Source organism: Aspergillus clavatus, genomic scaffold, assembly GCF_000002715.2.
Source record: "Aspergillus clavatus NRRL 1 1099423829800 genomic scaffold, whole genome shotgun sequence".
NCBI classification, from domain to species: Eukaryota; Fungi; Ascomycota; class Eurotiomycetes; order Eurotiales; family Aspergillaceae; genus Aspergillus; species Aspergillus clavatus.
Genome location: NW_001517099.1, coordinates 521,869 through 534,482, shown reverse-complemented (window position 1 = coordinate 534,482; position 12,614 = coordinate 521,869). Strand labels below are relative to the sequence as shown.

Genomic DNA, 12,614 nt, shown 5'->3' with positions numbered 1-12,614 from the left:
GCTCGGCAAAGCGGCCGCTTATGCCTCCTACGGTTCCCATACCCTTGTATTGACTCGAATGGACACGCTTGGGCAGCTGACGTGACTATTACCTGCAGTAGGCCCGTTTCTTATCATTTTCACTTCTGTCTATCTGCACGCCCATCGAGCCGTACGGAGTAACACCGACAACTATCTTCGAGGTACTATGAGCAGCGCGAATTCTCAACGATACGTTCTATCAAGGAAGACTGGGTGGCGTCGTTCGGACAAGACAGTGGGCATACACCACCAATGATGAGGGCTTCATGATTGTCGGAAAGCTGTGTGCAACAAAATCGGTGTTTGGATGGTGGACTGACTATGTCTGTCAAAGGCCTAATGATCACGAAGCTCGAGCCTTTTGATGCAATCCCCCGATTATGTCACACTTTCTTTGCCCACATTCTCGAAGTGGTGGGTACTTGCGACAATGGAATGATGTGCAACTAGCTGTTTTGAATCATGACAGCAAACGGAAGGTAGTCCGGAAGGAAGGACCATATTCAGCATGCGAGGGATTGAAAGATGCATCGAGCAATTGTCACATCGGTATTCTTCTCCCGCTTGTTCCCAGCGGTAAGTGATTGGTGATCGGACATCTGCCGGGAATGGCTCAGAATCTTGAGTTAAAATACTGAGATGGGCGTGGAATTAACAGCGCGGGATCTGATCTCGATCCCTGGGTATTCAAGGTGAGCTCTCTTATCAGCAGACTTACTTATGAATCGATCACCAGAGGTATAGAGTCATTTCTATTTCGATCAGACTTTAAAATCTGTCGTCGTAATCTCATGGGCCTGAACTGTACATCTACTTGTGGAAGACTGGAAGTATCTTGATACTCTGATAAGTCTATCTAGATAGAGGATACTCCATATCATTTCGACTCCGGATGCCAAGACTGTGGGGCCCGGGCCGGATTTTCCTCGGCGGGAAGCTCGTTCTTCTGTTGTAGTCTTGTAGAGACTATCTAGAAGTCTGGATTTATGAAGCTAGAACTACAACCACGACTAGAATATACGAATTTCTACATGATAGACAATCCTTCAACCATCGGATATTTTGACTGAGAGTCAAATTCACACTTTCACAAGATAGCTAGAGCCTCAGTTTCGAAGTTGAGATATCAGAATGGCGTCCCAATCCTCCCAGGCCGATCAACAGCAGCAGCAGCAGCAGCAGTCATCTCAGTCACAGCAACCAAATGCCTGGGAGAAAGCAGAGCGGAAGTTTGCCAAGTAAGTTGATAATTGATCTGGTGTTCGTCCTATCTATGTCTATTTGTTCACCTTTCTCATCGTGCATCATAAGTCTTGATTGAGACTGGTCCCTTGTGTCTTGGGGGATTTGCCGTCCGTCAATCAATGCGGGCACAGTCCCCTTATTTTCTTGAGAGTACTTCCACAGGAGTATTGACAGAACTGACCATTCTTAGTAAGAATGCGAGTGAATACTATGATCCGTGCCAGGATTTCGCGGATCGAAGCCTCAAATGCATGAAACGGAATGCCTTTGACAAGGAGATGTGCGGTGATTACTTCCAGTATGCTGCTCTCCTTCCTTTTTTATTCATATCTGCATTCTCTGCAGGTGCCGTTTCCGGCCTTACGAAGCTAAATTGTCTCATAGAGCTTATCGAGACTGTAAAAAGCAATGGGTATGCTAAAACCCGCATTCCTATCTGCAGCCATTGGGAGCGAATCCATCCAGTCGGGAGACCAGACGGCATCTGCAATATTACTCGTATAACTGCGTTCTAACAATATCTTAGTTGACTCAGAAGAAGTTCTCCTAGTGGCGTCTTCTAAATCCCTAACGAGCTGCTCCCTCACCATCTATGACGACAGCTCTGTAGCATTAGGATGGAAATATCACCGCTAACTTTTATCTGATGCTGTGACTCTGGACCCCTCCTGCTCCGGCTTTGACAGACGTGAGCAATGGACGACTATGGATAAGGCGCAGCTCCGGTTCCTCCAGCTTGGATATGTATCGAAAGTCCCATCCGTTCACTGATAAGCAAACGTGCTGTCAACCGGTGGATCTATGCAAATGTATACCTATTTTGGCATGCAGGCGCACAAACTTAATCGCCTGCTTGCTGATCCACAGGATAACAACTCTTCTCTTTTTGGACTTGTTTCCCCGGAGTTCTGCCATGAGCTGCGAAACCATTCTTTGAACTGATTTTGTATATTATTTTGTATTGTACGCCCTGTGGAATATGACGCCTTCCAAGCTTGTGCGACAGTCATCAATGTGTACATGTGGAATCCCTTTTGTAGACACTCTCAGGCAGTACTTATCCAAACCCAACCTTTCGTACCCTCGCCCTAAGCAAGATGCTTTCCAAGGCGATTTTATTCAGAAGCCTTCCGTCCATCGTAGATGTCTTCCGCCAGACATATATCATGATCCTAGATGGAGTGATAGTTGAGGCGGATCACTTCAGAACGTCGAACAAATTTTCAAGCCACTTATTCATCGGAGAGTCGGATAAAGCAGAGTCTTAGATGAATAAAAGAAGCCGAAGAGCTTCTCTTCTAATGTTGACAATTCCATATCAAACTGGTGTGTAGTTAGTTGACTGACAACCATCATCGCCACCACCGCCTTCCGAGGGTCTCCCCGCCAAACAAAAATACTGCAATAATTTCCGCCGCGATGAATTGTTCTCCCCTCATCTTTCCGCCATCCTCGAATCCATTCCCCGCACACCGTGTGCTGTGCTTGGCCGCGCAGCATACAACACTCTCTGGCGCATCTTCTATATTTTGTCTCTTTTACATTACTTGACGTTGCTGTATAGCTATCTGATCTTGTTAAACTCGCGCCATGTCGGCCACCAACGACGCCGTGTTCTATCGGCGGAACAAGCAGATCCAGGATGCCATTGATGGCCAGAATTTGAAACAGGCTCTGCAGCTCATTGAGAAGCGTATGAAGAAAGGTGAAGAGTCAAGATTCCTCAAGGTATGTTGTCTGGTGTAGCTAATGCTCGCTGGCTCTTTCCTGCTGCGCTTGCGCAATTTGCGAGAAATCATATCAAATGATCGGGTTGTGCTTGAGTTGCATAATACATGGTTGCTGATCCCTATCTGATTAAATAGGCATGGAAAGCAGATATCCTCTACCGCCACGCGGACGACGCCCACCGCCAGCGCGGCCTTGCCGAAACACTGAACCTGTGCAAGGCGGAGCCACCGACGACGGACCTCGACACTCTTGAGATCCTGCAGGAGACCCTACAGAAGATTGGTGGGCAGGAGGCTACTATGAGGGGGCTATGGGAGAAAGCCGCCAAAGCGAAACCGCAAGATCTTGAATTGCAACTGAGATGGTTCTCGTACGGGTTCGAAGGAGACGATTGGAAATCGGCGCAGAAGGTCGGTCTTCTACTTGCTGGGACAGCGTGTTCTTCAGAATGAGATCCGAGCGTGGCTGACTCGCCCCAGGCTGCAATGAGTCTCCAAAGCAACTTCCCCAAGACGCGAAAATACTATTTCTGGGCTATCTTCCTCAGCTATCTTGTCGCCATCGACGCAAACAGTTCGGAGCCAGAACGGAAACTTTTCGGGACACTAGCCTATCGAATGGCTTCCAAAGCCGCTGACAGTGTTCCTACTAATCCGGTACGTTCACTATCTCATTCCGCTCTTCCCTTCCATGTGCGCTTTCACTCGATGTATCTTTGCGGCTTGATGACGATTCTCATACGCGTTTCAATAGAAAGAGTTGCTGAGCACTCCTAGAGCCATTCAATCCGCCGAGGAGCTATTGCTGCTTATCAAGATCTGTGAATCGCAAGAGCGTCATGCGGAGGTTGCAAAGCTTCTTGACAGTGAGAACCTGGGCTTGAACTCCAGGATTGTACAGAATGACTGGCCCTTTGTAGGGACCAAACTCTCTAGCTTGGAAAAGGCAGAGATGTGGACTGAGGGTCTCTTCTATGCGAGGGGCTTGCTGGCAATTCCCACCAGTGAGGCCGAAGAGAAAACTCTCCAGGAGCGCGACGATTGGGCAGTCTGGAGTGTACTCGTCACCTCGGTCCAAAGAATCAACAATGTCGAGTAAGTCAAATCCTGAAGGTGGTGACGGTCAAGTACGGCTCATGACAAGAATCCTAGGACTACCGCAGAGATCACGCAGTTTATCGACGAGTTCATCAAAGCTGTTCCCAAATCCCGTAATGCCCAATTAGCCCGACTTGACTTGCTCCAGTGGAGCGTTCAGTCAGGCACCCTCAAGAGCGAAGAGCTGATCAACGCCTGCCAGGATTACTTTAATCACAATAAGAATAAACTGTATTGCTTTGGTGACCTTCGGAAATGTCTGTTTGGTCTAGACAAAGAGTCGACAGCGAGCTTTGTCCAGTACGTATCCGGAGCCCAAGGAAGCGAAGGAAAAGTATGTTTCCATGCCCGCAGCTTTGGCTTGACTTGTCAGCTAACTATATTGCAGGTGAATGACCCATTCGAAGATGTTGCAGCGATCAATGCTCTCAAACTCGAATATTGCTTTCTCTTATCAGCCAACGAGGCTGACGCTTCTCAGCAGAAGGTTGAAGACTTCGTTTCACGTTGTCTACAGATCTTCCGCAGTACAAAGCGTCCTGAGCGTGCTGCAGGTGCTTCTACCATTGAGAGTCAACCAAGCGACGATCTTTGCTTGCTTGCTGCTATGAGCCTGATCCGGTTCAGTGGGAACTGGGTTGGTTCACCGGAGAGAGTCATGAACACCAGTCTGATTCGCGCTGCGGCAATTCTCGAGCGTCTCGTGCTTGACTCTCCTCACAATTACAATGCTCTTCTGTTACTCGTTCGGATATACCTTCGTCTCGGTGCGGGGTCTCTCGCTCTTAAGACATTTAGCAAGCTTTCCGTCAAGCAAGTGCAATACGAAACAGTCGCGCACAACCTTTTTACCCGTCTGGCAACCATCCATCCTCACTCAGCACCCCCACTTGTGAGTGCAGAGCGCAAGGATTTCCACCCGCAGTCTGCATTTGTACAAGCTCTGAACTTTTACCGAAATGCGGACGCCACGACAAACAGGAACAGGACGAATGGATTGGAATACGGCAGTTATGTGAATGTTGAAGGAACCATTGACCTTCAGAGACGTCTCAAGAACAGTATTTGCCGAAGGATGTGGGCGCTGGACGTAAGGCGAATTCAGCGGCTAGTCGGGGGGGATCCCGTCAGTCGGTACGACGATTTGGGTAAGTCACTCATTATCAAATACAATAGTGGGGATAGCACTCACTCATGTCAATCGTAGCAAGGGACAACACCCTACTGGTCGACCAGCGCATGTTCGACGCCTTCATGAACTGCGAAGCACCGAGTCAGCCTACCTTTGAGGAGCGAGTGCGCTTGGGACCTCTGCCTAAGGTGAGTCTCCTGATGTGCCTTGCAGGTCACGGCGGCTAATACTGCATAGGAACAATGGGTGAAGTCGGCTAGGGTAACAGACCAGCTTTTCAGTCTTCTCAAAGATCTCACTGCTCAAAAGCCAGTGTCCTCGGAGGTTGACGTGCCCAGTCTGGATGATATTCTGGACCCAGATGCAAAGTCTGAAATGACCGCTTCTGAGATCGAGAATGCGAAGATCCACCTGCAGCTTCTCAAGGTCGCCAGATTCCTGAGCGGATCCAAGTCGGTCAGCTCGGAAGACATTGAGAATTGCCTATCACAGGTGGAACAGTGGCTCGAATCAAGCTTGCGCGAGTTCGCCCTGGACGACGCCAAGCTCTCCCCCATCACATCAAAGACGGCAGTGTTCCTCCAACCAGAGACACCCTCGGCTCCCTCATGGGCGTATTTCCACCACATCTATCTTGTCCTTGAATCGCTCAAGGCGCTGTCAATGATCACCACAATTGCGCTCAAGAAGGGTTCCAAGGTAGCCAAGCTGCCCAAGGATCGCATGGAGAAGTTGACCAGCTTGACACGCGAAGTTTTCGAGAACGCGCGGGTAAATGCCCGCGCGTTGAAGTTGCGCATGTCCCAGTCCGGCATGCTGAGCTCCCTAGTTGACCTTGTCCTTGGAGGCAGCGGCAGCGGCGCTGAGGATGCCCGGCAGTTTCGGGCGGAGCTGGAAAAGACGCTGGATGTAGCGGCTCTTGAGCTGTGCTGCGGCGAGCTGATGGAGAGCTGGGAGGAGGCCTTCAATGGGTTGATGGCGGTGAAGCTGTGATTGAATGAATAACAAATAGTCTAGCAATGAGAGCATTGACGAAGCACGCATATGTCTATAGATAACGACCGCAAAGATAAATCATCACTTGAGTCTTGCAAGAGGTCTATTCTATATTTCAACCGACTGGACCAAGTTTGTGTATCTACATGTTGGAGATCTTTTGCGAGATCTATCCATCAGACTACCCTGGTAAAGGACGTATTCAATACCACGTCTGGGCAACTTATAGAACAAGGCCACATGCCGTCGACATGAGGATACTACAACGATGTCTGGTCTGCGTCCGTATGCTTCTCATGGCACAATTGACCCGTGAATAAACACACCGGACTGTTACGGACTGTGGTACAGAAACGGATAGCAGGCACAGAATCATTTATTGGAGCCAGTCAGACGGTTGAGTGTACTCCCCCGCTTCATTGATTAACTACATAGTATGTACTCTGTATCTGATCTGCATTTCACGAGAATGTCAACTTTAGGATGACCTCTAACACAGTAGGATAGTAGTGACTCTCCTCGCTGATCACTCACTGCTCCATGGGCCACGAATCCGATCCCCCTCATTCCTCCACTAGCCCTGAGAGGGCATTGGTCAAGAATACGATGACTGCCTTGCATGCAGCAATGAGGGGGGTTTCACAGCCGGCTCAATTCGGGTACTTGACGCTTGTCCATGCTGGATTTCTGGTATCAAGACTTGGTCTAGGATTGTTCTTCAACGGGTAGAGAAGGCTTGGTTTGTCCTGTCCAGGTGCCACGAATTTCACCGTATCATGCATCCTTCCATCCTGTGCGAAACCATTCGCTCAATGAACTTGTCGAGGGTAACTTTAAACGCGCAGTCGTTTATTCGACTGTCCACTGTTCACTGGCTCCGGAGAAGGTGAGCAAATACGACGTCGGTGGCCACTAGGGTTCGATCGTGTTGCAACAGAATCCTCCTGCCACAGGATCAACGGCTTCTTCAAGTATTTGCTTCTTGGCTGTTCCCATTCTCCGATTACAGACGCATCAGCTTCGACATGCCCCTGAGCCTTGTTACACCTTTGAAAGATAGGTTGCTGATACGTTCGGCTGTGGTATCGAGATATATCTGGCTCCGATCCTCGAGGCTACCATGGCTGCACGGCGGTATTCGATCCAGACCATGGCGACCTCGGAAGTAATGCGAGGCCCTCCGGGCGAGACTCCTACCTTTGCATACCGGGATTCAGTCCGCTACTGGAACATCGTGACTCAAACAACATGCTTGACCATCAGTACGATCTGTGTCTGGATGCGGATATACGCAAAATTCCTGATCACAAGAGCCCCGGGATGGGAAGACTGTACGTGAGATTTTTAGTAGTGCTCGTTGTTCATGACGAAGTGGCCAGTCGCTGAAATGAGCCCGCCTTCTAGGCTGCTGCTTTATAGCATGGGTATGGCTCCCTCTCTACTTCCGATTGCTGCTCATACAGATTCGCCTAGCTGGGATTAATAGCATACGCTATCATCACTTTCGAAACCGACAAGTATGGCAGTGGCGCCCATATCTGGGAAGTGGAAGAGTCGGATCTTCGACAATTTAGCAAGGTAAGTGATCGTTCGCACATTGCAAGATATGCCGGGTTTGCTCATCAAAACCAGTTGGCAAACACTTCACAAATCGTCTATGGACCTCTCATCTTCATCACCAAATTATCCATTCTCCTGCTGTACTTGCGTGTATTTGCACCAGCCTTCAAGAGCAGGACTTACTTCTGCATACATGCTCTTATTTGGCTCAATTTGGGCTTTTATCTTCCAGATACTGTTGTCAAGGTCTTTGAATGCTCTCCCAGGTCCAGAATCTGGGATAAAAGAATCGAGGGCCGCTGTCTCAACATCAACATCCCTTTCATCGTGACCTCCGCCATCAATGTGGTATCGGACTTCTTGATACTCATTCTACCCATTGTGAGCGTATGGCACTTGCAGATGAGAAGTTCCAAGAAATGGGGCACATCGGCGATTTTTGCCGCTGGTGTCTTGTAAGACTCCATCTCTTTCTGCTCGATAGCAATAGGGATATCCTCGATCTGACGAATCGAAACACACATAGCGCCTGTATGTGCAGTGTCATGCGCCTCGTAGTCAGTGTCCAGAACAAAGCCGTCAAGGACAAGACCTACGACTGGTTTCCAGAGTTCTTATGGACGTAGGCTGTTCCCTTTTTAACGATAGCACTGAAGGGGTCCATTGCTGACATGGCTTTCTTTCTTTGATGGCCTGGTTTTAGTTCCGCGGAAGTCACGTCGGGGATAATTGCCAGCTGTCTAACCGCGCTGCCAACCTTTTTCAGGCATTTCTTCAGACGAGCAAAGACCCTAATCTCGAGTACCAGCACAGACTACTCATCTCGCTCCGGAAAGAAGGCCATAGAGATCATCAATCGGCCGCTGAGTCGTACACTGCGGCAACAGAAGAAATCAAGCGGGACTCTAAGTGTCAGTGAACTCTGTGACAGCGGCAACTGGGAGATGGAGGACGTTGAGCAACGGCCTAACGGCCACGCAGGGCATATCTACTCAGGGATGAGTTACACGACTGCAGAAGCTCAGGGGGGCCGAGGTGATGTTGGAGGAGGAACCTCAGACGGCGATGTTATCGAGCCACCGAGTATTGTACATGATCCCAGTTACCGGATGAGGATTTTGAAGACAGTCGAGGTGGATGTTGCTTCACAGCGAGGGTGATGTTGTTTTACATGATACCGCATTGTGACCAACCAAACCAGTATTGCGCGTTTGATGAGACTTGCAAGCATCTGAGAGATCCTGAGACGAAGTTAGAGAGCGCTGAAGATCGTAGAAGCAGCTCCGGATGATGTGTTGCTGAATAGATAGTTAGAAGTGAAGAGGGAAGTATAAGCTACTTACCTAAACAGGTAAGATTGAAGTTCTTGGCATGCTCCATACGGCAGGCGCGATCTGGTAGGTCTGCCACCCTAGCCCTAAGCCCTAAGCACTCGCCTACGCACCAACGCGGGCGGCCAACCAAAACTTTGCAGACTCCATCGCGATTCTATCCGCACCGACGACCATCGACTCGACAACTTCTTTTTCAGCAACCACCGTCGTCGCCAACCTCCAGTCGAAACCGTCGTGATGGCGCAAGAACGTTCCGGAATCGTGGTCGGTCTGAACAAGGGCCACGTACGTTGATTCTCCCTTCCCGTTTTTCTCCAGGACGGAAAGAAGAATGTTTCCGGTCGGTCTAAGTCGAGTCGAGCTTGATACAAATGTGTTGAAGCGAGGGATTGATAATTGGCGTGGAGGGGACATATTGCCGGACTTTGGAAAGGCAATATGAATAAATTTTCGACGTCAGGAAAGAGAAGGATCAAGACATGGAAAAGGGAACGCATCAATTGACCACATTGGGTTCGACTCGGCTACAGACCCCATTGGAAACATTCGACTTTCAATACAAATTCTCTTCGATGGCTTGAGTTGTTATGGAAACTGACATGTGGATTTTTGCATGTTACAGAAGACCACCGCTCTCGATACCCCCAAGACCCGGATCAGCCGCACCAAGGGCCAGTCTTCCCGCCGCACTGCCTTTGTCCGCGACATCGCCCGTGAGGTCGTCGGTCTTGCCCCCTATGAGCGCCGCATCATCGAACTCCTGAGAAACACTCAGGACAAGAGAGCCCGCAAGCTCGCCAAGAAGAGGGTACGTTTTGAACTTTGGGACGCTGGTCTTTTAGGTGTTGCCTCATATGCTCGCTTCGTTGGGAACTCGGATAATACGATCTCGATCCGGGTTACGCTTTCGTCGAACTCAAGGACCATCACCACTTGTTTATGTTTCTTCCTATCGACTGCTTAACGATCTCATTTTCGCCAATCCTTGCCGAGTCTCATCAACGGTTGACCAACGAAGCGAGCTTAGATAGCAACCCTGAAAGACTTTGTGTCTTGTTGCATCATACTCGATCATGCTAACAGATATCTTCCCACAGCTCGGTACCTTCACCCGCGGCAAGAGAAAGGTTGAGGACATGCAGAGAGTCATTGCCGAGTCCAGACGTGTGGCTGGTCACTAAATTCGTTTCTTTTCATCCTCTGAAAATGTGTTTATTATCGCCCAGAGAACGAGATAACGAAATTTAAGTGATATCGTTTCGGTTGCTGAGTTGGCGCGTGGATACAGGGAAACTATTGTCCGTAACATGCAATTTCTTTAAACAATCGTCCAACGGAAAGGGGACAAAATCATGATTCGATAAGCATGGACTAAATACCAAAAATGGATCACTTGAATCTAATGCACACGGGAGTCTTTCGGCCTAGTCTTGACGGGATCGGTATCTTTGAATTCAATGCTATTTTCAGTTCGTTTCGAAACCTTTGATTTGCAGGGGATCTCCAGAGTGAGTCCCTCTCGGTTTGATCTGATTCTACCACTTCGATGACCTATCCCGTTGTCTACTTTGCATCAGGGCTTACGAGACATGTTCATGACGGATTGAATACTAAAAAGACTCATGGCATCTCAACCCCGGCAGCATGAACTCCATACCCTCTGCGCCTTCTTAACCAGCACCTGGGCGGCGATGGAGTTACATCATCCGTAAGATTTGGCAGCGCTCAACACTAGAAAGTAGATCGTAGCCATGATTCATTTTTAGACATGCCGGTTTGATATCATGTACGCAGACGGCATTAAGCTATGCGCCTTTATAAATCACCTCATTTCTTACCAGGGAGTTTCAACCATTTGGGTATGCTGCCCGGTTTTCGCCCTCCGGGTTTCTCTCCCTGGCTAGGCCCTCCTACTTTCGACGCGACTCGATCTTCCGATGTATCCATCACGTCGGGCGGCTGTTCAACCTTGATCTCTTGGGCTTGGCTCCGAAGCTCCGGCTTTAAGGGACTTGTTCTACTTTGCCGGACAGCAGGGGAAGCGCTTGCGTCCCAAGTAAAGGTAACCAGGACTCGGCCTATCATACCGAAGTCCTTGATCAGGCGGGTCTGGTTTGAATCTGGAACGATATTTTGAACCTTCTTCGCCCCTGACTTGGGGGCTCCTGCAACGGGGAAGGATGTCAGGACGAATTTCTCGCTGGCAAAAGGCTCTGCGAGACAGCTTCTTACGAAGCCATAAAGCGTTGCACCAGTGTCTTCCTGTCCGAACTTCGATACGACCTGGCTCTGATCTGGAAGGCGGACCTTCACGTCTACTTCTTTGACCGCCGCTCGCCTCTGTTCCTCTTCTGCTGCCTTGGCAGCGATCTCTGCGTCTGTTGGAAGACGTATGGGCCGCGAAGCGGCGTTGAGACGACGCTGATGAGCCTGTGCATGGTCGACCGAAGGAACGTAGTCGTCTTCGTTATATGTCATTTGCGCGGCTTGTGGAGTGGTGCTGGACGGAGCTGAAAAAACTGTGACTGGTCGCGAGGAAGGTTGAATTGTGGCAGATGGTTCGGTTGAAGGGACGCCAGCTGCAGGGACCGCTGCAGGGACCGTTTGGGGAGCTTGCTCCGGTACTTCAGGCACCTGTCTCACAGGTTCGGCCGGTGCAGCGGATGGCGCTTGTGGTAGAGGTTGGCTTGGATCAGTTATTGTTTCTGAAGTTTCTGCTGCTGGAGACTCCTGGGTCTTGGAAGTTGCATCCTTAGGAGTCGCATCGTCGAACGATTTGAAGTAATCCTGAATCTTGACCATGGCCACCTCCAGGGGTTCCTCCGTCCGTCGAAAGCTGAGTCGAACCAGAACGTTACCGCTATTGAACCCAAGTTGCACTAATGACTTCTGAAGTTCGTCGAATGTCGATAGCTCTCGTCCCATGATCTGAACTACAGGCGTCTCGTAGAACAACCGACCCGAACCCTCATTGCCAGCGGTGGCGATGGGGATACCTCGCGCGGTGAAATTTCTGGGCGAACCGCCTCCAGCGACACCCGCCTCAAACTTGCGCAGAACCAGCCATAGTGTTGTTGTGCTAGGAAATTTGTCTAGAAGTCGCCCGTTGGGAACTCCTCGTGCTTCTGATTCGGGCAGTTGTAGAGCAACCGTCACGACTGATGGCGACCGGGAGAGTTGCACCAGTTCTAGCTTCGCGCCGGAGGCAAGGCCGGAAAGACGGAATGATAGGGAAAGGTCAACCTGTTTACTCTTGTATCTATTCATAACGAATCAGTTTCAGCTAGCTTAGCCATTACTGAGCTCGAGTGGTGCACTAACTTCAACCCGTACTGGCTTGCATCCAAACCTAGCTTGGCGCACGCCTCTTGCAGGATATCAGCCAAATATTTTCCGGGGGTTGTTTTGATCGTAGCTCTCCGAGCCGTCGAATCTAGGACGACGACATGAGAGCTCATGGTTTGGAGGCGATGGATCGCTTGCTGGGATGGTATTGCG

The 12,614-nt window shown here is 49.8% G+C and overlaps 4 protein-coding genes across 4 annotated transcripts, besides 2 other annotated features; 3 read left to right on the top strand and 1 right to left on the bottom strand.

The window, feature by feature from the left end:
* Positions 1–1,152: 1,152 nt before the first annotated feature.
* ACLA_046780 (uncharacterized protein) lies at positions 1,153–1,816 on the top strand (the record flags this gene model as incomplete). The annotated part of the gene is made up of 4 exons (XM_001271637.1): positions 1,153–1,259; positions 1,457–1,564; positions 1,612–1,678; positions 1,793–1,816. The coding sequence occupies 4 exons, from the start codon at positions 1,153–1,155 to the stop codon at positions 1,814–1,816; spliced, it is 306 nt and encodes a 101-aa protein (XP_001271638.1).
* Positions 1,180–1,203: a microsatellite.
* Positions 1,817–2,856: 1,040 nt separating the features above from the next.
* ACLA_046770 (MDM20/NAA25 family protein) lies at positions 2,857–6,219 on the top strand (the record flags this gene model as incomplete). The annotated part of the gene is made up of 7 exons (XM_001271636.1): positions 2,857–2,994; positions 3,132–3,407; positions 3,477–3,653; positions 3,751–4,091; positions 4,149–5,242; positions 5,302–5,414; positions 5,464–6,219. The coding sequence occupies 7 exons, from the start codon at positions 2,857–2,859 to the stop codon at positions 6,217–6,219; spliced, it is 2,895 nt and encodes a 964-aa protein (XP_001271637.1).
* A 1,123-nt stretch (positions 6,220–7,342) lies between these two features.
* On the top strand, positions 7,343–10,297 carry ACLA_046760 (uncharacterized protein; the record flags this gene model as incomplete). The annotated part of the gene is made up of 9 exons (XM_001271635.1): positions 7,343–7,553; positions 7,709–7,800; positions 7,855–8,237; positions 8,309–8,404; positions 8,549–8,870; positions 9,134–9,183; positions 9,257–9,401; positions 9,739–9,924; positions 10,214–10,297. 9 exons carry the CDS (start codon positions 7,343–7,345, stop codon positions 10,295–10,297), a joined length of 1,569 nt encoding a protein of 522 aa, XP_001271636.1.
* A 646-nt stretch (positions 10,298–10,943) lies between these two features.
* On the bottom strand, positions 10,944–12,574 carry ACLA_046750 (putative UBX domain protein; the record flags this gene model as incomplete). The annotated part of the gene is made up of 2 exons (XM_001271634.1): positions 10,944–12,375; positions 12,438–12,574. The coding sequence occupies 2 exons, from the start codon at positions 12,572–12,574 to the stop codon at positions 10,944–10,946; spliced, it is 1,569 nt and encodes a 522-aa protein (XP_001271635.1).
* Positions 11,696–11,719: a microsatellite.
* Positions 12,575–12,614: the final 40 nt, after the last annotated feature.